Source organism: Strix aluco, chromosome 4 (genome assembly GCF_031877795.1).
Source record: "Strix aluco isolate bStrAlu1 chromosome 4, bStrAlu1.hap1, whole genome shotgun sequence".
In the NCBI taxonomy this organism is placed as follows: Eukaryota; Metazoa; Chordata; class Aves; order Strigiformes; family Strigidae; genus Strix; species Strix aluco.
The window spans coordinates 678,302-704,305 of NC_133934.1; the positions used below are offsets into that span (position 1 = coordinate 678,302).

At 43.1% G+C, this 26,004-nt stretch overlaps 1 protein-coding gene across 2 annotated transcripts in view; it reads left to right on the forward strand.

The window, feature by feature from the left end:
* ZNF638 (zinc finger protein 638) overlaps positions 1–26,004 on the forward strand; it is a 58,612-nt gene that overhangs the window by 23,813 nt on the left and 8,795 nt on the right. For both annotated transcript variants that reach the window (XM_074821726.1, XM_074821725.1), the window contains exons 5-22: positions 1,711–2,018; positions 4,406–4,743; positions 5,658–5,804; positions 6,185–6,316; positions 6,642–6,700; positions 6,874–6,917; positions 8,070–8,141; positions 8,629–8,796; positions 8,898–8,969; positions 9,970–10,022; positions 10,541–10,672; positions 10,814–10,942; positions 11,242–11,283; positions 13,050–13,190; positions 15,062–15,187; positions 19,215–19,264; positions 23,311–24,739; positions 25,364–25,429. In XM_074821726.1, the coding sequence (XP_074677827.1) occupies positions 1,711–2,018; positions 4,406–4,743; positions 5,658–5,804; positions 6,185–6,316; positions 6,642–6,700; positions 6,874–6,917; positions 8,070–8,141; positions 8,629–8,796; positions 8,898–8,969; positions 9,970–10,022; positions 10,541–10,672; positions 10,814–10,942; positions 11,242–11,283; positions 13,050–13,190; positions 15,062–15,187; positions 19,215–19,264; positions 23,311–24,739; positions 25,364–25,429 (3,508 nt within the window). The remainder of the gene's footprint in view (positions 1–1,710; positions 2,019–4,405; positions 4,744–5,657; positions 5,805–6,184; positions 6,317–6,641; positions 6,701–6,873; positions 6,918–8,069; positions 8,142–8,628; positions 8,797–8,897; positions 8,970–9,969; positions 10,023–10,540; positions 10,673–10,813; positions 10,943–11,241; positions 11,284–13,049; positions 13,191–15,061; positions 15,188–19,214; positions 19,265–23,310; positions 24,740–25,363; positions 25,430–26,004) is intronic.

Consider the following 26,004-nt stretch of genomic DNA (forward strand, 5'->3'; position numbering starts at 1 on the left):
TCCCATGTTAAGAGACTTGTGTATTTTAGTTGCCCAGCATAGTCTTCCCCGTGACTCTAGTCGTACTGGGCGTGCATGCCGTGTCACTAATTTCCCTATGTTTCTGTTAGTTTTGCTACTATAATTACTGGGGAGATGCTGCTTTCTGTGTTAAACTAAAGGATGTGCTACATCAGAGGCTTCTTCCAGTCTCAGATCTCAAAGGTGCTGGGTCTGCTGTTGTTTGGCCACAACAACCCCCAGCAGCACTACAGGCCTGGGGAGAGTGGCTGGAGAGCTGCCAGTCAGAGAGGGACCTGGGGGGGATTGATAATGAGCCAGCAGTGTGCCCAGGGGGCCAAGAAGGCCAATGGCATCCTGGCTTGTATCAGCACTAGCGTGGCCAGCAGGGACAGGGGAGGGCTCTTACCCCTGTGCTCGGCACTGGTGAGGCCGCCCCTTGATCCCTGGGTTCAGTTTTGGGCCCCTCACTCCAAAAAGGCCCTTGAATGACTCGAGTGTGTCCAGAGAAGGGCAACGGAGCTGGTGCAGGGTCTGGAGCACAGGTGTGATGGGGAGCGGCTGAGGGAACTGGGGGGGTTTAGTGTGGAGAAGAGGAGGCTGAGGGGAGACCTCCTGGCCCTCTGCAACTGCCTGAAAGGAGGGTGCAGAGAGGGGGGAGGAGTCTCTTGAGCCAAGGAACCAGCGGCAGGTCAAGAGGGAATGGCCTCAAGCTGCGCCAGGGCAGGGTCAGACTGGCTCTTAGGAAGGATTTCTTTGCAGAAGGGGTTGTTGGGCGTTGGAATGGGCTGCCCAGGGCAGGGGGGGAGTCCCCATCCCTGGAGGGGTTGAAGAGTCGGGTTGACCCAGCGCTGAGGGATCTGGTGGAGTTGGGAACGGTCAGGGTGAGGTTCATGGTTGGGCTGGAGGAGCTTCAAGGGCTTTTCCAACCTCCATGATTCTGGGATTCTGCTCTACCCAGTTTTGAGTACTGATGCAGTATATCTTTGGCATCAAAGAATTTGGTATGGCCTAAAAAATCGGACAGTTGTTTGGCTGTAACACACTGGCCTGCCACCTGACAGGCTCATTAAAAAATGTTTTGGATATTTAGCCATATGCTCTATGCATTTTCCAAGGTTTTCCCTCTTACTCTGGTTATCTGTCCTGTCAGGGTTTTCCTACGTCTGACTATTTTCCGTGTCTCTAAGAGGGACTGTTTCCCTCATGGATCTCTTCACTGTTACACCTTTCCATGTTCTTCATCAGTTTGACATCTCCAGGTAGCATTAAGTATGCACTGGATGTATATTTATGTAGTCCTCTCAGATCTCTCTTTCAGTCTCAGTCAGTCTTTTAGACATAATGTCTGGAGGTTGCTTACTTCCAAGCTAAATTTGGAAGAAGCAAGGAAAGTATCTTAATTCATTACTCTTTCGTGATTCCTTTTTGTATTATTTTTTCAGACCACTGCAGCTTGTAACTTCAGAGTTTTCTTTGCAACCTTCTCTTGTTCCGTGCAGGTTGTTCTCTCCTACTTGTTGCTTTTCAGTTCTGTTTATCTATCCTAAATTCATACAGCAAATGTGTTACCAGTACATAAAGTATGTTTGTTAACAAATTTAGACTCTAAACTTTGTCAGTTTGGGGAGTTCTTTGCAGAAAACCAGACTCGGGTTAATTATTCTTTTCCACCTTGTCAAAGCTCGTTATATGCCTTTATTCTGTTAGAAATGCTGGTGACAGAAAAGAAAACCAGACCCCAAAGCGTCGTTCCAACTCTGCCAGTCCCAGTCCTCGCCGTTCGAGGGTCACAGGCTCCAGCTATGTTCTTCGCCGGTCACGGTCGAGATCCAGGAGCCCTGGTCGCTTCAGGCCGACAAGGCCAAGGAGTCGAAGCCCGCGGCAGATGCGACGGCTTAGCCCCAGACACAGGTCAAGGTCACCACAGCGATCGAGAAACCTGCTGAGAGGTAGTCCGCGACCTCCAAGATCTTCCAGTAATGACTGGTCATCGAGGAGGTCAACCCGATCTCAAGGTAAAGGGTGGATACGCACTGCCAAATGGAAACTTCCTTTAATTTCAGGAAAACTGAGTTGATTTCGAGAGGTTTATCTGTCCGGGTGTCACCTGAGCATTTTTCATAGCAAAATTCTATTTTTAAAAACAACTTTTCCTTTTGCTGTTGCTTTGTGAGAAGTATGCTTAGAAGAAAATGGGCGTTCTGAAAGGTCTGAAGTCTTCCTCCCCTAGTGTCAGGGATTGGTTAATCGTATCGAATACCTGCTGAACAAGTGTCTCCTCCAAGCGTGCTCAGTTTTTAAGTAAGGACAGTCAGAGATCCATGAGGATAGTCAAGAATGGCAGCTGGTCACAGGTGGTGTTCCTCAGGGCTCGGTGTTGGACCATTTCTGTTCAACATCTTTATTGATGATCTTGATAAGGACACAGAGTGTCATCAGTGAGCTCGCAGGTGACGCCAAGTGAAGCGGGAGTGTCGATCTGCGTGAGGACAGGGAGGCTCTGCAGAGAGGCTTGGATAGATTGGATCGGTGGCCAACGTCAACGGGATGGGCTTCAACAAGGCCAAGTGCCAGGTCCTGCACTTGGGCCACAACAACCCCCTGCATGGCTACAGGCTTGGGGAGGGGTGGCTGGAGCTGTCTGGAAGAGAAGGGTCTGGGGGTTCTCATTGACCAGCAGCTGAACAGGAGCCAGCAGGGTGCCCAGGTGGCCAAGAAAGCCACCGGCATCCTGGCTTGGATTAGAAATAGTGTGACCAGCAGAAGTAGGGAGGTGACAGTCCCCCTGTGCTCTGCACTGGTGAGGCCACACCTGGAGTGTTGTGTCCAGTTTTGGGCACCTCAATACCAGAGAGATCTCGAGGGGCTGGGGCGAGTGCAGAGGAGGGCAACGAGCTGGGGAAGGGCCTGGAGAATAAATCCTGTGAGGAGCGATGGAAGGAGCTGGGACTGTTCAGTGTGAGGAGGAGAAGGTGAGGGGAGACCTCATCACTCTACAGCTCCCTGAAAGGACGTTGTAGAGAGGTTGGTGCTGGTCTCTTCTCACAGGTGATTAGTGACAGAACAAGAGGGAACGGCTTTAAACTGCAACAGGGGAGGGTCAGACTGGACATGAGGAAAAAATGTTTCCCAGCAAGAGTGGTCAGAGAGTGGAATAGGCTGCCCAGGGAGGGGTGGAGTCCCCACCCCTGGGTGTGTTTAAGGGCCGTTGGGATGAGCTGTGGGGGGATGTGGGGTAGGGGAGAACTTTGTAGAGTCGGGCTGAGGGTTGGACTCGATGATCCCGAGGGGCTTTTCCAGCCTGAATGATTCTGGGATTCCGTGAATTGAAAAATTGAAAACAACGGAAGGTTCTTCCTTCTACATGAAAAAAAGTAGTTCTGTAAAGGCAGTATAGATGAGGAGAAAGAAAACATGATGTGCAGAAACGGCGTTGAATGGAGGTGTGATTTCCAAGGAAAGCAGAGTGTTCTGAACTAATTTTATTGAGAAGAGCGTGGTACGTGGAGGGCTGTCAGTGAAACATCCTTCGTACCAGTGAAGTGCGGTGCAGCGTTTTGTGACTCTCCGTTCAGTTTACTTCCTCCAGTTTGCAGTTCTAGCAGATTTTATGTAAACTCAGTCAGTTCCGTGTAGTTCATTTTGAGGTCAGTCTCTGGCTGAAATACCAGTTTGTTTGGAGTTTTTGTTTCTTTAAAATCCTGAAGAGGAGAAGATAGAGGAAATTTTTATTGTCTGTATACTGTGGCTGTGTTGTCTGTATGCTTTCAGAAAATTAAAGAGGTACTGAGCTCTTGTGGGAAAGAAGTCTAGGTGAAAATTTGTAAAGGGGCAGGCAGTTTCAAAGAGATCTTCCTAAGGGTAAAGTGCAAGCTAGTTTGACGTAGGAGAGGGGAAGAAGCAATTAATAACTAAAATATAAATTTTCCACATAAAGAAAGCATACAGGAAGTTAATGTTGTATGAGATTGTTAAAGACTGGTTTAAAACAAGTCTGTAGGACAAAGAGCAAGAGAAGGACTGAGAATTTAGCAGAAGGCACCAAGGCAGTAAGTGCTGCTGGGCATCCTTATGTGAGAGGAAGATCCAAGTCTGGAAAACGTCTTTTCTTATATTCCCTGACATCCAAAATTGAGCAATCATTCTTTTGCTCCAGCCATTAGATTTTTGTAGATGTCGTTACCAGTGTCACTTTGCCAGTTTAAAGCAGCACAGTGAAAATAGTACAGAGGTTTATCATTATTTATTGGCCATCTCTGCTGGAGTGTGAGTAAGGTTCTCCTAACTTTGAATCGGGAGCAGGAGGTGAAAGTGAAACTGTACAAAACCAGACAGCAATGGATGTAAGTTTTCTTTTAAAAACAAACCAACCCACCCCAGTTTGTTTCCCTTCTGCTCACAGACAGAAAGGCAGCTCTGGAGGCAGTGGTGAAAAGTTTGGGACCTGGCTTTGTAGCAGAGTTCAATAAACATAAGTCGCTTCAGGCAGCCGGGCAAGGATCGTCGGGATCGGGAAAGTCCCCCTCTCATGGACTCTTGAGGAAGATGCCTGGAAATACGAAGAAGCCATTGAAAACAAGTGTTTCTCCAAAGTCTTCAAGGAAAGACGTGTCTTCTTTTCCTGGGTCGAGTTCTTCATCTCCTGAAAGTGATGATTTACCCCAAAGCAAAGACACGGAAGAGGATGAGGAAGACGGATCCACAGGAACCAGCGGACCTCGTCCTACTTCTTATAATAGGGTGAGTTTGTTAATGTTCTTCTCTGTGATTTTAAGAATTGGGTTAGTATCTCATTTCAGGGGGATCACTTGCAGAAAGATGAACCGTTCTGCTGGTTCTGTCCCATAGATGCTGCCATCTTAATGCAAAGATTTGCTGGCTGCAAGTGTGCTAACTTACCCAGCAAGGGTTCTTTAACAGATGGGAAGAAAACCTCGAGTGCTTTCCAACAGCAGAAGCAATGTGCGTTAAATTTGGGTCGTCATTCTCCTGGGCACTTGTTTGGATAAAGTGTGAGCCATGAGCTCTGTTTGCAGGAGCTTCTTGTGTAAATAAAAGTAAAGGATAGGAGGCAGAAAGTGTTTGTTTTGCCTTGTGAGGCGAGAAGATGAGGCAGAGAAGTTTACTACTGTGGTAGGAAGGATCTTAAGCCAGGTTTGTCTTAGTGCATCATACCAATCTTTTGGATCTCTTAGGAACAACCTATAAACCAGGTTGTGTTGTAGTTACGGTAGATGCAGTCGTCCTTGGGAGTTTCCAGCCTCTAAATGATAAGCAAAGAGAACGTTGCCTAGTGCTGTTGAAAGCTAATAGGTATTACTGAAATGAAAGTAGTGGAGTTGTGCAGCCTCTCACCCTCTCAGCCCAGACAGCTGGAATGATGTCGATCTATAGTACTTGATAAAAACAAAAAGGTTGTGTTGTGTGTTACTTGGTAATCTAATAACTAATGTCTTCTAATAACTGAAGATTGAGACGGAGTCGTAGAACAACATAATGATGGCTCTGTCCTGGTGTTAAAAAGCAAAAACCTCAAAACACCACAGTGAACTAAGCAGTCTGTCTCCTTTGCAGTAATTTTTACTGCAGATCCTTTCTTCTTCCTTTTACTGGACTTACAAAGTATTTATTTTTGTTCTGTTTTCCATTTGTAGCTGTTGAGAGAGGAATTGCTGAGTTGTGGGACAGTCCTTCAAATATCGGATTTACCGGATGATGGCTTTTCAGATCAAGATATTAAAAAAATTGTTCAGCCATTTGGCAAAGTTAGTGATCTCATTGTACTTCGCTCTAGAAATGAGGTAAGTTTTCCTGTAGAGTGGTTTTGTGTCAGAACGCAAAAAAAAATAAATATCAAGCAATAAAATAAAGGGTAGTATTTGGATCCTCAGCTGAACATAGGATAAGGCTTCCTGAATTGTCACAGTCATAATTTTGGAATAGCTGGAAATGTTAACTTTAGAAATTCAGTCTTGCTTGCTACCTAAGTCATAAATGCTAATGGAAGTAGGATGTCTTCTGCAGAATACTGAAATCCGGACTTTTTCATCAAACTCCACATGAACGTAGAGAGAGGTGCACGTGCAATTCTGTCATGAGCAGATTTTCTAAGGAAAAATTGCAGCAAATTGTATCTTGTGTCTGTAATAGAAATCAAGCCTGAAAGTGCCATTTATTTCAGGCTTTCTTGGAAATGAACTACAAAGAAGCAGTGATAGCAGCTGTGAAATACGGTGAAACTGTGCCAGTGCTGGTAAATGGGAAACGGGTGAAAATTAGTGTAGCAGAGAAGCCAAAAGCGTCTGCTGGCCAGGTGAGCAGCATCGTAAGTTGTGTGTAGCTTGGTGTTTTGTGCCAAAACTCGATGTACTGCAGGAAAATAGATTTCGTAGTTTTAATATCTTTTAAATTTCCTTTTTATGAACAGTGGTCTAAAATAAATAATATGAAAACACGCTCCCTAATTCCAGTTTTCCATTTTTCTTAAATTTGCTATTTGTGAATAGTATCAGTTTAGCAGACAGTGAAAGATAACCCGTATGTTAATATATATACTTCATGCTATTTACATATGCACACATGCATTTGATATAAAGTGTAAATTATGCAGTGAAAGTTCTTCTTTCTGTCCATTTCAGGCCAAAATGACTGTCAAAAAAAGACCTCAGAATATTAAGAAGGTTACATCAAGTACGAAGTAAGTGTTGCCATTGCATATGTGGGTGATAACCATTGCAAACCAAATGGCTTCATATCTGTTTGGTTTCTTGTGTTTTACTGTTTTTGAGCTTTTTTAGCTGTTTTGATATTCATCAGTTGTCTTTGAACCTGATTTTTCTTTATTTTTTTTCCCCCCCTTGCTCATAATAGAAAGGATCAGACCACGACCACTAAGAGAACTAAATCCATTCCAGGTAAAGTTTTGGTTGCCTTTTCTCTGATGCTGCCTCTGTTAGTGCCTTCCTGCTTTGTTCCCATTTCTTTGTTTTTATGTGAGTGCTTTTGATAGTGACTGAAAGCAAGTTCAGAGCGCTACAAGAAAATGTCTGGTTTATACTTTCAAATGTCTTCCTTTTCGTGTGACCCTTTCTTTTTTTCTTTAAAAAAACCCAACCCTCAAGTAGCAATAAAAAAACCCCTGCCTTGACCTGTAATTAATCTGTAATTTTAAATGTTTGCCCCAACTGTTGAAGATAAGTGTGGCACTTCGGGTCTGTAAAATAAGTGTAATTCTTCAAGTTGACTTTAAACCTTATGTATAATATATTTCAGATTATTTTTTATGGTTAGTGCTCGTGCTTCCACGTGTCTCATGTTCCCTGTACGTTCATGTTCCCTGTATGTTCCAGATGCTTTTAAATTTCTGCCCTGGTTTCCTATTGATCCTGACAGAAATTATTTCAATTACTATTATTAATTGGTCTGGCAGAAAAACTTGTCTGTCATACTGGTAGGGAAAAACTTTTTTTTTTAGTACTTCAGTGAAAACAGGACACACTGCAGTAAATACATCAAAAGCCAATGAAACTACAAATACCTGGTATTATTAAGACATTGGAATTAACAGCCCTTTTTTGTTGCTGGTTTTATTGGCTTTCATGAGCAATTTTTCTGAGTAAAGTTAGGGATTAGACATTATTTTGATAGGAAATTGTGCTTTTTAACGATGTATTGGTCTTGATTCATTCGTCAGCACGGTCACTCCTGAAACCAGTGTCCAGAATGGAGTTAAGGTTCACGCAGCCATGCGATTCAGAGCTGTCCCACAGATGGGAACCACCGATTGTTTGCTGTCAGTTAAGAGAAAGAGAACACACACTTTTTTTGCAGGAGTAAGGGTTTGTCACCAGAATCCTAAACAAATTCACAGAAGATACTTTGCTTCATGGCTTTCATTCTGGAGTTTGTTGGAATTAACTTAGGTTTTGGGGTTTTTTTATTGTATCAGTTGAATTGCTGCAGATTAAACTGGCTTTGTATGTGTTTTTATCCTCTTACTTCACAAATGTAAGACTTAAGAAATAAGCATTTCTACTGACTTTCTTGGTTTTGGATATTTTACGTAGGTAAAAAAGAAAGGACTAAGAAATCGACAATGACAGGAGATAGTAAAATCAAGAAAACTTCAAAAATGGCGGGTAAGATGAATGAGAACTTTTACTCTTTATTTGGAAAACACAGGCAAGTGCTTTTCCATCCTCCTACCCCGCCACTTCCCCCCTTTCCAGAATGGATTTCAGGTAGCAAGTCCAAGCTTTTCCCACCTTCAGCTGGGCTTGCCAGCGCTGGAGGTCGCTGGGCAGGGAGCACCCTTCTCGCACCCTCCGGCCTGGCCGATGCCGGTTATCGGTGCTGTTTGTAGGGCCAGAACAGCAGAGAACCAGGAGGGGGGATGAGTTTGGGGTTTGGGGAAGCTCAACCTTTCACGTAGCCACAGGCAGACACTTGGTGAAGCTTTTCCTATTGTGTGTGTTCTGCCCGTTTGTAAGGAGGGGCAGGGATTTATGTGGTAGGAAGCCTCTGAAGATGTGGCAGAAAAATGCGTAGTGCCATTAATTCTTTTGCAAACTGATTAATTTAACGTAATGAAACAAAGAATGCTTTTTTTCTGTTGATACCTACCAGCCAAATCCATAGATGAAGACCTTCAGCTCTCAACAGAAGCTGAAATAGAAGTTGGGGAATCCAAGCTGTCAGAGCCAAAGAGCGTAACGGAAGGGGACGGAGCTCCAGAGCCTGTGAAGGCAGCAGAGACTCAGGTCAAAGGAGTGACTAATCCTGCACCTCTACTAGGTAATTCTGGTACGATAATGCCATTTTTAAGTTGCTTTGCTAATTGCAAGTGATGTGAAGTTTAACATTGTGATGTCTTCTTGAATTCATTTGTTTTTTAGAGAAACTTGCACAGATGCCTCAGGTGGCGGCGTTGGACTTGGTTAAGTTTAATGAAGCTTTAGTTGATCAAGGTAAATGACAAACTGACAGGGTCTTTCTCATTTCTGTCCTAAACCTCTCTGCTATTGTGAACTAAACGAGAATGTTTTTGGGGCCAGGAAATGAAGATGACACAGGATATGAGAAAATCTATTAGGATAGGTTCACTGACTGAAACATAAAACAAATTCATCGTGATGACTGAAGTGGCTAAAAACCTCCAAGAATTACATCTTTCAGCAGACATAATTTTTTTTACCTAGACCTTTTCAGTACGTCATGGGGACTTTTATTTACAGCTCATTAGAGCAAAGGATTCAGGCTTTCTGTACGTTGTTTGCAGCTCCACTACTAATTCTTTTAATCTCACTGCTTTCCATTGCCTGCTAGAGCTGGTTCAGTAGCTGCTCTTTTCCCTGTATTTTATAACTGATTAATAACAGACTTTGTTTTAAACACAGCACGTGTGTATTTTAATTCTCAGTTACTGTGTGTGTGACAGTGGAGATAGGGCAAGGTCGTAGCTGCTGAACCTGTTAGAGGTAGATACAAACGTTTTACAGTAGAAGTGTAAAACTCTCCTTTTCCTGCACGTGCCTGTCCTGGGTGATTGCTGTTTTCCTGTTTCCTGCTGTCTTTATTTTTGGAGCCTCTCACTTACCACTGTGGATTTGTCCCAGGAAAAAAGAAGGAAAAAGGTTGTGTGGGCACATACTGGGCACCTACAGTCCCCGTGTGCCTGCAGGAAAGTCTGGTGGTTGTGATTATTCAGCTGATAAGGTCTCAATGTCAGCAGAGCGTGTGCGTGCTAATCAAGGGATTTTAGTTAATTTTTTATCCCTACTTAAAACTGTTCTTTCTGGAAGTGTTTACATAACGCTGTGTCTCACCAATGTCATTTGTCGCTGTAAGTTAAGGAATATTATTTCATTTTTCACAGTGGCAGTGGTGGTAGAATGTAGTGCAAGTTCTTAAATCTGCTGACTACTAAACGAGTCCCCCACCCCCTTTTTTTTTTTTTTTTTTCTTTAGAAGCTACGATAACAACTACAAAGAGCGAAGAATCAACAGAACCTGCTGGCAAGGTCAGTCTAAAGGTGGTTGATTTTGTGGAAGTTGTAAGTACACGCTCGGTGCTATTTCCAGCTCCTGGTGTGCTGTTGGAAAACCTCCAATTTAAATCCCCTGCCTGTTAATTTCTTGGGAGAAATAGCGAAGGGTTTGTTTTCTCCTCGCTGTTTGCAATTTGTTAGACATCTGCCACGTCACCTTCTGGCTTTTTATTTTTCCCTTGGAGTTTCTTAGTTTCTAAGGTTTGTTTAGGATTAGCTTCAATGTAGATACAGCCTTGATTAAGCAGTGACATAATTAAGGAAAAGGGTTAAAAAATTGTTTCATATGCTTTGCTACTAAATCCTAAAAAGGTTTAAATGATCTTTGGTTTTGGGGTAATTGCAAGTGTTCTAACAGGCTTTTAAGCAGGCGCTTTGTTCAGTTTAACGGTGGTTTTAGATAGTGGAAATAAATTCTCCCTTCAGCAACGGGTCCGTTTTGATTTAGAGTTGAAGAGATATCGGTAATACTTACTTTTGTGTGATTGCAGGAACCTGATGATGTATGTGTGGTTCTTATTTCAAACTTGCCTGAGAAAGGATATTCTGTGGAGGAAGTTTCCAACCTAGCAAAGCCCTTTGGAGGACTGAGGGATGTGCTAATTTTATCATCTCATAAAAAGGTACTTAACTGGTAGTCAGTCGTGTTTCTACCTGGAAAAGCAGCAAATGAGTTTTTAACAAATGCAAATGTGATAATGTGGTGCGAGATGCTTTTGGTAAATGCCAATTTTTTTTTAAAAAAATTTGTTTTATTTTAAAAGGCATATCTCGAAATAAATAGGAAATCTGCGGATTCCATGGTTAAATTTTACACCTGCTTTCCAATGTCCCTGGATGGAAATCAGCTCTGCATCAACATGGTGCCTCAGTATAAGACTGTAAAAGATGAAGTAAGTCATAAAAGATGCTGAAATTCTAGGACGCGTGGTAACGTTTCAGTGCAGAGCAGGATTTTGTATTTAAGCTGACCTTTATACGCTGCCAGTTTTATACATTCTGATGGTGTGTCCTGTTAAATGTCTTCTGGGGTCCTGGTCAGAAGTCAGAAGTGCTGATCCTGTTGATTTTATTAAGAAAGCAGAAACTGAAAAGTTGCGGGGAGTCAGTGAGTGCCAGTTAGCTGCTGGTAGTGAAGCTGTATTTTACAGTTCAAATTTTATAATGCTTTTTTTTTTTTCTTTTTTTCAAGGAAGCAATATTTACTGCTATAATTAAAGCTTCTGACCCTAAGGTAAGTTGCTCACAGTCTAACTTCTCCTCTGTATGCTATCAAAATATGCTACTTTAAATTGGAATTAGTGTCCTTCATACTGAAATATTAGCTAATTGAACTGTTCTCTGGGCTTTCTCTAGAATTAAATGTTTATATGTGTTTTCATGGGCGAAGGAGCAGGGAATGGAATGAGTAAATGTTCACTTAGCTTAGCTCCATGATGCGTGAAGTGCAAGGAATTAAACATTCAATAGGAGTCCTTTGAGACACTCTCCTTCTGTTACCTTATTTTCATCTTCTAACAACAAGCTGCTGACCGCTGTAGCGCGGAGAATCTGCCGAGTTTGCCTGTATATAGTGCCACCCATTTTCCCACATATTTTATATTTTATAGCTAGATATTTTAGTTTAATTATCAAAACTACCTCTATGCTTTGTTCAGCGTAGTGTGTCTCCCTGATTGTCCCTCCCGTTCCTCCACTGTACTCCGTGCAAGCTGGCAGTTGTACAAAGTGTTTTTAGACAGAGTAGGTGGGTAGAGGTTAATGAAATTACAGCTTTTATGTCTTCTGTGAGAAACATTTTCAGGATATTCTTGATGGAGGGTCAGTCGCTGGTTCTGAATGTGTGTCTCTGGGCTTAAACAGCTGGCACAGGAACTTCTCAAGAGTGACTTTAAGCCCGGCAGTGTCAGAAGCTAATTGTATTGGGTTAAAAAGCATATTGCAAAGAGCCCTCTAACCATGAATCACTTTCCAAGAAACCCCCAAAGGCTTGAATTTTCAATTGCAAATGCCTCTGGGGGAGATCTGCTTTCTCCTTACGATCCTTGTTTGGCACTGACAGAAACATCTGAGTGCTTAGTGCCAGCGCCCCTGCTGCCGTATCCTACTCATGCTTCTGATCTGCTGCTGGTGAAATATTTCTTTTGTGCTCGTGGTAAAGTGATGAATAATGGAAGAAAAACATACCGGACCTGGAGAGGGGGGGGAAAAATCATCTTGCTTCTTGGGAGTGACTGTTGTGTTTCTAAAGACACACAGCTTTTGAGTATTTAAAGATAAGACTTCTTTAAGATCTCAAAAGTCTACTGACACCTTTGGACTTTGTGTCTTGGCATGACAAGAAATTATGTTTGACCAAGGAGCTTTATGTTATTACAAACTGATCAAGCAAAACAGACTCCAACTTAAAAAGCAGGATTGGAGCCTTTTGGATAAGTTTCTATGCCTTGAACAGTTCATAATCTGATTAGATAGTATCTGCTTATCAAAATACCAAATTTTATTTAAACTTCAGCTGTATTTTGCAGTGTTCCTTAAAAAAACTTTTACTAGTTAAAAAAACCCCGCTTTTACTAGTTAAAAAACAAGATTGGAGCCTTTTGGATAGGTTTCTACGCCTTGACCAGTTTATAATCTGATTAGACAGTGTCTGCTTATCAAAATACTGAATTTTATTGAAACTTCAGCTATATTTTGCAGTGTTCCTTAAAAAAACTTTTACTAGTTAAAAAAAAAAAAAAGATAATTTAAAACACTCGATCCTTTTAAGTTTGTTACTCTTTACTGCGAAGTATAGTTGGTTCTCGTGATACACTGCATAGAAAATTGGAAATCTGATGTGAATCTGGAAATGTGAACGTCGGATGTATGTGAATGCTCTTTTTTGGTAAGATCTGAGCGATATAGAAGCTTTCTGTGGGCCTTTTCTAACCTAGTTCAGTAGTTGCTAATAAAGTGTGTTACACAGTTAAAGCAAGTTTTGTCATCAATTTTCTTTAGGTAAATACTGAAACTCTTCACAATCAGTTTGTGCATCTCGGGAATTTGCCAGATGATGGATACAGAGAGCTCGAAGCAGTTTGTGTGGGACTTCGGTTTGGAAAAGTAGATCATTATGTTGTACTGAAGAATAAAAACAAGGTAAGTATTTTTTTTTTCCTATGGTGCAAAGTACAATATTAGGAAACAAAAATTAAAAAAAAAAGATAGGTTTTTCATCTCCCAGTACCAGGAATGAGCGATCAAAGTTTCTGACTTTCTTACTTATCCTGAACAGGAAAATAGTTTGTTTTATTTGTTGAGGGCAGTGGGGAAGTAAAAAAACCAACCAGTCAAAACAAACTTTGGGCTTTTATCTAGGCTGCAGTATACAAGAACAGTTTGGTAAGCTCTGAAAGTAAAGCTTCCCAGTGGCTGGAAAAGTTACGAACCTTTGACATTAGAGTGTAAGTGGAGGGAGAACGAGTTCCCATCTTGTAGGAAGCTGGGGGGGGGAAAAAATTGATGAGAAGTGAAAATGTCAGAATGACTGTAATTGCTTTTTGTTTTGGGACAATTCAAAATGTAGTGACTTGATTTTCAATTTTCTAAAATTTTGTTCTTTTAATTTTTAATGTTGCTAGTTTTACACTTAATCCTGGATTTTTATGAACTAGATTTAATTTACTGTATGTGTATATGTATTTTAACAATTAAAAAGCAATTGTGTTCCCATTGTTATGAGCTATTTTAAGTGTCCATCTGCTAATAAACCACAAAACAGATGAAGATCCTTGTAAGAAGATTATAGTATTTTTCTTTTTTGAAACTGAAACTGCTTTTTAAAAAATGTTCAAATGTAATAAAGAGAACTTGGCAGTCAGTAAAACATCTAGGGCCAATTTCTACTTCTTCAACTAATTTTGTTGAATTGAACATCAAATGCTTTAATTCCATTGAATCAAATGTGAATGCACTTTGTGGTGGAAAGCCGCTCCATCAAATACTTTTCAACAGCCAGAGTTGTAGCAAAGATCCCAGAAAGGCAGAGGTGGCTTTTTAAGGAAAAAGAAAAAAGGGGGCTGGCTTAGCTAAGGCTTGCTTTAAAATTTAAAAAAGGAAAGAGAGAGGAGTAATGTAGTTAATATCAGCTTTAGAATGCAACTGGAATAGCTGGAAGATTTTAAAGGTGACATAAAACTTGTGTTATTTTACTTGATAGCTAAAAGGTAAAGAAGTGAGAGATTTCTAGTAGAGAGATGAACATTTGTGTGTAGGTCGTTTTGCTGTTTCCCTGGTAGAGGTTATCTTGCAGTTTTTTTTGCGGGCACGCGCTTCCCCTCGCCCTCACGGGAAGGTTCTCGTGAGTTACAGCACAACCGAAGCTGGACGTGTCCAGAAGCCCGAAGGTTGGACACACGTGGGTAGGGAAGCTCCAGGCTCCACTGTTTCGTGATATTGTTACTTAATTGGTTCTAAAGATAATTCCAAACAGGAGGGATTTCTTTCTTCAGCCTCTCAGAAAGAAGAGAGGCCGCTGGTCTCTATATCCAGACCACAGGATTTAATCAAAAAATGCTGCTTATAGTAAGCTAATTCAAAATTAAGATGTTGGCACCTTTCAGGAACACTAGCTGTCACATGCTCTACCAACTTAATTTATTAAACTTGTTCTGCAATATAGAAATATTTTGGGTGTGCTCGGCCGGGATGCTGGTGATCAGAGGTTTTGTTCACAGAATCCCAGAATCACGGAGGTTGGAAAAGCCCTCGAAGCTCCTCCAGCCCAACCATGAACCTCACCCTGACCGTTCCCAACTCCACCAGATCCCTCAGCGCTGGGTCAGCCCGACTCTTCAACCCCTCCAGGGATGGGGACTCCCCCCCTGCCCTGGGCAGCCCATTCCAACGCCCAACAACCCCTTCTGCAAAGAAATCCTTCCTAAGAGCCAGTCTAAAATAAGATAAAAGGAATAAAATAAGATGACGGAACAATTATTTGAAGCTTATGCTTTTTTTTTTCTTCCTTTCAGGCAATTCTGCAGCTGGACAGTGCCAAGTCAGCGCGCGCCATGTACAGCTTCCTGAAGCAATACCCGTACAACATGGGTGAGCATACCTTGACCTGTACGTTGTCACCCCATGGAGACTCTGCCGAGGTAAGATTTCTTCTTTGCAATAACACGTTATTTTTGTGGAAAAGCAGCACCTTTCCCCGAAGAGCAGCTCATGGTGACAGTGTCAGTATTTCCTCCAGTATTTGCTGTCGCTGCGGGTGAGAGTGAAAACTGCAGCAGCTGGGAACTGGATCAGCTCGTCTGTATTCTGGGATGTGGCACGGGTGGGAAAGTATGTGTTGCTGTTTTGTCTTTTGTCTCTCTGTATTTTGCAAACACCTATGGAATCTCCACCGATGAAAGTATTTCTTAACGAAGGATGAAGAGAAGAAGAGGAAGGCAGTTGTTAAGTACTGGTTGGAAAAGGAGTGATAATTGGAATTAGTAAAGTTTTTTCCTGATCTGGTTTGATTCATCCTGAGCAGTTCATCTGCTTTAGTCCTCTTGATTCCAGACCCAGTCGCTGTGTCAGCGTTGGTCTGTGCGCCCACAGCTGCTTCCATCTCCTCTCTCCAGAAATTAAATGACTCCCAGTACCAGCAACTCCCAGTTGTCTTCTGGTGATTTGCTGACAGAACAGCAACCTGTGGCAGCTGAGCGCTGGAGAGGAAGGAGCTTGGTGCATGTTGCATTGGATAGATAAAGAGCTTTACGCAAGAAACGCACACACTAGCCACGTGCTAATAGTCTTCTGGCTCCCAGAGTGGAGAATGTAAAACCAGACGTGGTCCCTCTCACGGTGTGGAGGGAAACTGCTGTTTACTCTGTGCTCGAACGTCAGGGTTTTTTATTTCCCTCGTTCAGCATGCCCTGCCTTCTCGTTTTTCAGCTCCTTTTTCATGTCCTGACCCAACAAAATAAATTTAATCACTTGTCCGCTGATTGACTCTCCATCTCTTGCCAAATCTTCCAAACTATGTTTATTTTAGGGGGATAGAGGTTGGCTTTTATGCCTCTGAATTCCAGCTAGATTTGTTGTCCAAACTTCATATATAGCTGAGAGAACAGGGACCAACTAACCAGTTCAGCGTGAACTGTAGACTGTCAAGATTGAGACCAAAATGTGTATAAGGATTTTTTGGTTTGTTGTGATTTTTTTTTTTTTTTAATTTTTAAAAAATTTTTCCCACTGATTATCCATGTGAATTCCATTCTTGGAGCTCTCATCCCCTGTGTGTTGCTGTTCCCTTTTCAGTGGCAGGACTTTGGGATACCACCCAAACAAGAGGAGGTGCAGGGCATCATAGTTTTTTCCTTTGACTTTTATTCAGCACAAGAGAAAGTTTTAACTTCGGGTGCTTAATGATAACAAGGGCATCGGTCTGTTACTTCAACAGGGAGGGAAGAATAAGTCATCCAGATGTGGACTTGGCAAGCTGACACAGCTGTCAGTATTTGCACTGAGCAGTGGAATGAATTTCAGGGTTTTTAAATAATAGGTTGTGTACTGATCATTGGCTTTATATCCTGGTCTGTTTTCTATTGTCTTGGCAATTTCTTCTGCTTTATTGAAAAGCGTCCTCATTTATGAAGTCTGTGGGGTGGCTGTACGGTGTTTAGGATTCACGTTTTTAAGGACTCTCTGTGTCAGTAGAGGATTTAGGTGTATGCTTTTGGTGGGGCTCTCCTGCAGTAGTTGTCGAGTTGCCTCTGTGCCGGTTTAGGACACACGGCGATACACGACCAGGTGTGATTTGGGCACATGTGTTTTTGGAGCAGAGTCATCGTGCCCCTTTCCAAGTAAACCAGCTGTTGCTGTGCACGCACAGAGCCTGGCCTGTGGCTTCTCTCTTCTGCTGGAGGCAAGAGCCTGGATTAGATGTTCCAAGAGTTTTCCCCTCTCCTCTTCCCCACTGCAGGGATGATTCTCCCTGTTGCTGACTCTCTTTGTATGGGACAAAATATGCTCTTCTCCCCAGCCACTTCAGTTTGTATTTCAGTTCACATAGTGAACTTCAGCTTATTTTAAAGAACGGAAATTATAATTGTTAGATGATGTCAGATACATTTAAAAGTAATGTCTTTTATTAGACTAATTTTGTAGCCGAAGAAAATAAGGAAATCTTCAGGCTTAGGAGCTTTTTCTCCATTTTAAAGAACGTAAATTATAATTGTGCTAAATGATGTCAGATACATTTAAGAGTAATATCTTTTATTTATAGTTGTGTTAGATGACGTCAGATACACTTAAGGATAATATCTTTTTTTAGACTAATTTTCTAGCTGAAGAAACCAAGTAAATCTTCAGGCTTTATGGGCTTTTTCTCAAGTCTAGAAAACGTAAGTAATAAGGTCCCTCAGCACTGAAAAACAAGCAAAATATTCATTGAAGTGCTCGTGCTAAGGAACGGCTGTCAGGGATGCATTGTGGGACCACTGTGATTCAAATCTCCTTTTTATAGCTGATGCCTATATCTTGTGTAGCAACAGAATAACGTGCCTTTGTCACTGTGTTTCGTCAGAGCAGGGTTCAGTGCCAACAAAGAATGGCATTCACGCTCTGTTTTCAAAATAATATTTCTTCCCAGCTGCCCACTTTGGGCGGTACAGAGTGCTTGTCTGATTTAGAGAGGTTGCCCAGCCAGATGTGGTGCCAGGGTACAATAACAGCAGTAACGTAAGTGCTCGCTTCGTCCCATGAAAGTTTTGCTTCTGTAATTTTGCCGATAACGTCTGAATACTGCTGAAATAACGAAAGTGGGGGGAAACTCCCCTACCAGTGCAGGAGGATGTGCGACTGGAGTACAGAGCTGCAGAGCGGCGCTGTGACGGGTGGCATTCCGGTCTTTGTCACTGTGACTGTCGCAGCTTTTGCACAAATGCTAAAATAAATCTGTGCTTTGGAGATACGCTCCTAAGCTTTATTTTTATCTGTAGCTGAGGTGGAGAGAAAAAGGCCTGGTCACACTGATAAGAAGGGAAAACTGAATTTTTTTCCATCTGTTGTTTTTCACTGCGTTTTGAGTCTGTTCCCTCTCGTCCATCTTCTTGCTTATGTTGCCAGAATCTGGCTGACATGCCTAGGTACCATAGGCACGTTAAACTTGTAGCTCCGTTGGCCGTAAGCTATTTTCTCTAGAAGCTCTTCAATCAGAAGCCAGTCTGAAGGAAAAACAAAATGATTTAAAATTCATTATAACATGTTCAAATTACTTCTGGCACTTAGTTCTGGAATAAATGTTCTTAGAAAGGGAGAACTGAAGGCTTTGGAGTTATGTGCATAAATAAAAGATTAAAGTGAATTCTACGTGCGCTGAATTTATCTGATGTTCTTTCTAATAGTGCTAGTCTTCAAATTAGTTTGTGGAACGCCTTCAGAAAAGAGGTTGAGATTTCAACACTGAGTTTTTAAAGCTCTTTTTTTTTTTCGCTTCCTTGGGCCTACGCTACTAACTGATAGCTGCAGAGCTTGGCTGGTTTGTGGTTGTCTTTTTTTCAGAAGACTTCATTTCATTTAACATTCATTCCACGAGTTTATTCTACATAAAGTAGAAGCACGTCGTCATCCTACAAGAAACGAATGCAGGTTTTAAGGAAGAGAAACTGGCCCTGGGTTTTCTGCAGATACTTGCTCGACGTGGAATGTAATTTGTCTTTAGAAAAGGTGTGCTGCTTTTTTCTGTAAAATACTGTCAAGCTGCCTGCGTTCGCCCTGAGCTCTGCAGCCGTTGGCATCCTCACCAGTACAGGAAAGAAGTTGCTGTCTGGGAAAAGATGTGTTTAACGTCCCTCTCCCCCAAATATATCACAGACTAAAAGCTAATTCTGCTCAAAAACCTGACAGCTTTGGAGATGAACAAAACAGTGGTGTGCCACGTGTTCTGTCTAGTAACTTCTAGTAAAATCTCTTACGCTGCCACACACTTTTATTTGCCATCTTATGAAATACATGTTCTGTGGGGAACAATTGTAGAACAAACAGTTTTAGAATAGTTTACTGTCGTTTGGTCTTTCTGGTGATACATGCCTCAATTTGGGTTCATGGTGGTGTTAATTAGTTGGGTTATGCAAATTTGGTGCTGATGCTTCTGAAAGTTGTAGATACTGAACCCTGACTTTTGCATTTCAGGCTGAAGTTGTGAAAAAAGAAGTGAAGAAAGAGGAACCAAGCAAAGGAAGGTATGCTTTTTGTGTATTTAAGGTTTTTTTTATATATCTCTTGTTCGTGGAATGCATATCCAAGATGGAGCAGGTTGCTGAGCCACCTCTCTAAGGCAGCCTGATGGAAAGGCCGCTGGGAGATCCATCAGCTTTACCCTGTTACTCTTTCAAGCTTCTGTGTGTTCTGTGTGTGCAGGACCTGTAGTGTATTGCTGTAATGTGGGTGATTTCTCTGAAATCCGGGGCTTTCACAGAACATGGACAAAGGGGGTAAAATCCTGTTTTCTGTGTAGCTCGTTGAGTTATTGCTTTACTAATTTGGCCAGGATTTTACCACAGGTCCTGGAAAGTATGTTTGGATTTACATGTTGGTAAGACAATTTTTTTGTTGTATTTAACCAGGAAGTGAATGCTTTATTTCGTCCTACAGCGCTTTCCTCTGTCAGAGCACCTGGCTCTATTGTTTCTGTTTCCAAATGCTAAAAATAAACTGAAACTTCCTTGTTTAACTTATTAACATTAACTTCATGCTGTAATACAGGTCCCTGAATTGATTTGCAAAAATGTTTAGGTGCTATATTAACACCAGAACCTAGAAATGGTGGTTTTGGTATGTTCCTTTTAAAATTGTTTTACAGTCATGGCTTGTAGTGAAATTTCTAATTGTGGAGTGACTATTTGTTGGTTTTAGTCTTGATTATGTTTTTTTTATAAACGGATAGATCATTCTAAGAGTTCTTGTTAACAAATACAACTTAAAACACCTTCTGTGATTCAAATCCATATTTCTGGATAAGTTTTATCATTAAAAAAAAACCAAAACAAAACTGTGTAATAATGGTCCTAAACTTCAATTCCAGGTAATGCCATTATACTATTATGGACTGTTACTATATTTCCAAAACCTGTTTCTTTCAAAAGTAAAATTAGGCACTCCTAATTTCATGAAATGTCTGCTCAGACCCCAGTCAGTTTTGGAAGCGTTTAGGTTCTCAGCTGTCTGGGCCTCGCATGCAGGCAGACACACAGGTGACCTTCCTGATCCCACACTGGTGGGCTGCAGCTACCGGTGGTCGTTAATCAAAACAAGTGACTCTTCCATGAATCCCAGCTCCGCTGGGGCTGTTGAACAGATGGGAAAAGCGACGTTTTGCCCTACAAGTACCACTACACACATTCTCCTTGTCTGAGGCAACTGTCTTCTCCTTGTAAGCCTTCGTGACTTGACTGATATTTTTTTTTTTTTAAGTTCCATTTAATAAGAAGCAGAAAATATCTGAAATATTATTATATATATGAAGACCTTCTCACATGTTTCTGGGGAGGGAAGGAGTAGCAAAATTTGGGGAGCAGAAGGGGCCGCCCTCTAGGTTGCCTGGGATGAGGAGATGAGAAAAGCCCTTGGCACGCTCTGGGAGCTCGGTGGTTGTGCAGCCCGAGGAGGTCGCTCATCTGACCCTTTTGTTGGGATTTGTTTTCCTCAGCTAAAATAGCTGAAACTTTTCTAGGCCAGGTTAAGCCGCAGGGACCATCCCGCTGCTCCTCTGAACGCTGAGCTGACGCGTAGGAAGCAGGTTGTGTCTCCACTGGGACGCGGGCTCTGTGCTGGCCTTTCTAGGGCTGAACTCCCCGCTCAGGCACTCGTGGCTGCGTCTGGCAGCTGATGCAGGGACGTCCTGCGCAGAAACCGAGCCCCAGCTAGTGTTGGTTTCACCCTTTACCCTAACTTCTGTGCAGGAGATCTGGCAGGACTACGTGCTCGCTCTTTCCCAGTGCCTAACAGGTCTTTTAAACGTTACTTCAGGCATCTCGATGCTTCCTCAGACTCACTCATCTTTATCTCTGCACATTGCTGCCTCTGCAGAGCTCTCCTTCCACTGTTTGCAGCCTGGTTTCAATCTATCAGTGTTTTTTGGAGACCATGAGAGAGAGCTTTGTGGAAGGCACGGGGTGGGTGTTGGCGTGAAAGGAGACATTAAAGTCCCGAAAATTCAGAGACAATTCATTGGAATTGTGTAGAGGATAATACACATGTGCTGCGTGCTCTAAGCTTTGTAATTAGTGTATGGTTCTAGCGTTCAGGGACGTTTTTCCATTCCCTGCAAAAAAAGTATAAACAGAGGCTGTGGGGTACAGTTTAGCAAGGTGTTGCAGCTTGTATTTATTTAAGCTTTCCACGTGTCAGTGGCATCCCGGCCTTTCAGACCCGTGCTTCTGGCCTTTGTGCTCTGACTTAGCCAGGTAGGGTTTTACCCATGCAGGCATGTCAGGCGTAAATCTCAGTGGATGCTCAAATAGAAGAGAAAATTAACCAAAAATGTTCTGGCTTTTGGAACACGAACAACGTTCAGATATACCTTCTGAGTTGTGACTGAGTAAACCCTGACATAAAAAGCAGCCCAGGCCTGACAGCGTAGCTGCTCATGGGGCACACTCAGCCCAAAACATTTTCAGGTAACAAATTTAAATCGATTACAGGTTTAAGAAACCTGTTAGAGATGAGCGGGGTGTTGGGACGAGTGAAGCTGCTTTTCTTTCATAAGACTTCAGCTACTGCGAGTTGAGTCGCTCGGGCTCTGACGGAGACTTCCCGCCATTTTGTTGGGAGCGGGCGCGCTGTGTCGCTGCCTGCTGAGCCGCGGGACGCCGCTTTGCTGGGGGAGGAGTGCCCTCTGGCATCCCCCTGGCCCTCGGTCAGGGCGTAGTACACCTACACCCATTTTAAATCAATGTTGGGAATGATTTTGAAGCAGAATTCATAGCCTTTCTTCTCTCTCCTCTCGTGTTATGTAGCGGCAGAGGACAGTGCCCTCAGGTCTGGAGGAAACCTTCAAGATGGGTGTTTTTGTTGTGCTTGCCTTAGCACAGATGTTAACTGAGTTTGCCTGTTCTCATCTTTCTTTTGACTCCATGTATTGTGTCTTCGTCTCGTTAACCCTCGCATCTGGCCACTTCAAGACTTAACATCTTTGTCAGCGCTGAGTTCCATTTGATCTGGCCTTCCATTTCCTCACTGTCATCATGCTGGGAGTATTCCCCAAGCAGCAGGCTTCTCTGCTCTTTTTTATTTTCACGAGGGTTTATACAAACGTGCACCCTTTATTCATACACGTAGGCCCTGAGAAACCATAGCTCAGGCTGCTCCATTGTGCATAACCACTGAGGAATGATGTGTGTTTGCTGCTTTTGTGTTTGTTCTGACACTTAGCGAGGTTGGCAGCGTTGGTATTCCGGCACCTCTCCATCTAGAGATGCATGAGGTGGTGGGACGCTCGTTTTCTCGAGCTTGGTGGGAAAAGGGGCACAGACATCTCTAATTTCAGTGTCTCCCAAGATCATCTACGGAGGATTCTTTCTTTCAGAGAAGAATAATGCACTTACTGTAACTGAAGTTCTCTGAAAAGCGCTATCCTCTGCATTGTCATCTTGGGCTTTATTATCCAGGGAGCTGACAGAGGGATTATACTGTGAAAACAGAGCCTGGCCCAAAGGAGCCTCTGTGCACGTATTGTGTTCCCCGCTACAGTGCAGTTTAAAACCAAAGCAACCCCTCCCTTCCCCAAACCTGAACCAAAAAAAAAAAAAAAAAGCAAACTTCAGACTCGTAGCTACTGGAAGAGGCCTCTAGGTTGGTGACTGCAGACTCTGCTGTCTTCAAACAGAGCAAAACTCTGGTAAATCCTTTATAGAGGGAGACTGAAGCTTTATTTTCGCTGCATTTGCGCTTTCACAGTCTGCCTTGCATCAGAGCTTCTAAATTGCAGGAGTTTGTGTCAGCGCTGAGGCCGCATCTGTAGTGAGTGCTACCTTGAGAGGTCTGACTACAAGTAATGTAATTCGAAGTGTGAGAGGCTTGCGGTGCTGAGGTGGATTAAACAGAAGCATAAAACTAATCAGCTGTTCGCCTCAATATTTTTAACCATTTTAACCCTGGTAGGCTAGATTTCCAAATGCTAAGCACTAATGCGTCAGGAAAGCCCCCACCATTGGCGTCAAGAGGTTTCTGGTAACTGTAGAATTCTCAACATAGTTTGATTTCTTCTGTTTTTTTTAAATGCATTTAGCTCTGGCTTGAAAAAATATCCAGAGGGATCAGGAGTGGTGCAAACAGCAGCTGCTAATCCTCCAGTAGAGCCTAGTGTGGCAAAGAAAGAACCCATTTCCATCTCTCATGTCAAAGACGAGATGTCAGCAGGACAGATAGAGCCCTCTGAGTCCCAGCTGGGAAGAGCAGTAAGGGAGTCTGCTGCAAGACTGGCAGAAACGTCTGCGGAGAAAGGGGAAGCTGGAGTTGAAGTTACTGTGGCACCTCTCAAATCCGCTGAGAGCGAATCATCCAGAGTGAAGTCAGAAGAGCTGCCGCCTTCCCACGTGGAGAAAGAAGAGGCGGTTAGAGATAATACCGCGTCAACGTTGTTTGAATCTGCTGTTGTATCTGCTCCAGAGAAGGAAATTAAAGAGAAAGATGAAGAGTTGTCTGCTCCTGCCGTTGAACCTGCAGAAGAAGTGGTGCCCGACGTGGGCAAGGCAGAGGCTGGGCCATCAGGGTGTGCCGAGGAGCCGGCAGCGGGGGATGCGGCAGGGCCCGTCCCCAAAGCGGTGCCTGTCCCCGAAGCCGTGCCCCCTGATTCTGCTGCAGCTTCAGTGGAGACAGCGTCACCTGCTGTCACACAACCAACCAACCCATTGGATGCTCCTGAAAAAAATCCCGTTTCTGATGCTGTGAAAACCGAACGTGAAATGCCTGTAACGCAGATAACGGGGAAGAAACCTGTACTTAAAACTGGGGCGGCCATGGAGAAGAATGTGAATGACCTAGAGATGAAACCAGAAGAGTCTGCACTCAAAGTTGGAAGAGCTGCGGAGGAGAACCCTGAAAAGTTTTTGGTCAAGACTGGGGCAGAGATGGAGGAGAAACTTGAAAAATCTGCGGCCAGCGTTGAGGCTGCTGTGGAAAACGCTGCAAATGCTGTCAGTGCGAACAACGAGGGAAGTTTGATCAAAGCCCATCTAAATAAAGGAACGGGACCAGCAGAAACTGATGAGACCTGCCAAGCAGATACGTTAAGCTCCTCTTTATCTGCCAAGGAATCTTCCTCTGTTGGTAAAACGATTTTAAAGGCAGTGGTGTCTCTTCCAGATATCTCAAAGTCAAGGGTTCCAGTACAGAGAAATGAGCCTTCCCTGTGTAAAGGAGGGGAGCAGAAAGCTCCCTCGAAACCTGAGACCCAAGGCCAAGCATCAGCGGAGAAGAAAATGGCATCAAAAGAAGTGGCTCATCCGAGAGCGGGTAGCGGCCGATCGAGCCTGGGAGATGGCGGCGACAAATGTAAAGTGAGCAGAAGTGCTGTTGTTGATGGAAAGGGAGGCAATGGGAGGAATTCATCTCTGCAAGAGAAGGACTCGCGAGTGGAATCTAGGGCTAGTTCAAAACAGTCTCAAGAGGGAGAGAGTAGATCATCCAGCACGAAGACAGACAACAGCAGCAATAAGGTGAGGAGGGCAGGAAGGCCGGTTCAGTGTGCCTGATCAGTAACTAACTCCATGCTTCTCTCAGATGTTGAGTATGGGACGATGAGATTATGTTCCCCTTCCCTTTTCCATAAATCAGCTGGTCTGGGCCAGCAGACAAGTTGGAATAGCGAGATGCGGGCAACCAGTTGCTTTTAGATGCAGTGTGTGCAACGCAAGTACGTAACTGGTTCGAAAATGCTGCTTGGAAAAAGTTGCAGGAAGGTATTTTTGAAGCGAGTCTTTATTGAGTGTCATAACTTTACGTTCTTGGATTAGTTCTGAATGGGAATTAATAAGCTTTCTGTCCTTTTGTGAGCTGATATTTGCACTGTCAAGGCCTGCACAGACACTGGTTACTGAAAAGAGGCTGCTAAGCAAGGTGTTACCTGTGACTTGATGCTAGAGACTCTATGCCTGGACTCTACCGCTGACGGTTGGCTTAGTTCTGTATTTGCCAAGCATGTGATCAGAAGCAGCAATCTGGACAACTTAAAAAAAAGTTCATTAAGGGAAAAAATAGCGGAATTTTTTTATTATTTTTTCTCTTGTGAACAGGTTAGTTGGCTTAACTGACTTCATGTGAACTTTTGTCTAATTTTGCAGGCTTCTGTCGGTGGCAATACTAAAACTTCAAAAAGTGGCACTAGCAGCAGCGCAAAACAGAAGGAGGTAAGGATGGAACCGTAAATGAACTTAAAGTACAGATTGTCTGGAAGATGTGTGTGCGTGTGCTACGAATCTTCAGCGTCCTTCCCGAGGGGATTTTTTGTGTTACTAGTCGTTACAGACTATGGGCCTAAAGCTGGAAAGTCAAGTTGGAAGAGAAACTTAATTCAAGAAGTGAGTGTTAAGAGGATGTTTTTTTGCTCTCGGATATCATTTGCGCGAGAAAATTAATTGATTGGATCCCCAATTGCCTGCATGAGCTCTTTATTAGTCGTCGCGCTTGTGAGAGGAGGAAGGGAGGCCGAAGTCTTGTAGCTCTTTAGAAGTGATTTCGTACAACAGGAGGTAGTCAGAACTTCCCCATCCATGGCACCTCTCCCGTGGAAAGGTGTTTCCAGGGATTGTCCTGCGGAGCACGGATTGCCGTGAGTTTTTGGTGCAGTGTTGGTTGGAAGAAGAGCTTGGGAGCCTCTACGCTCAGCTGCTCCGTCGGCATTTTTACAGGAAGGTGAAGAGATACCCTCTCTCTCTTAGGTAGCTTGGGCTTTTGGAAAGAAAAGCAGAAAGAAGGTAATAAA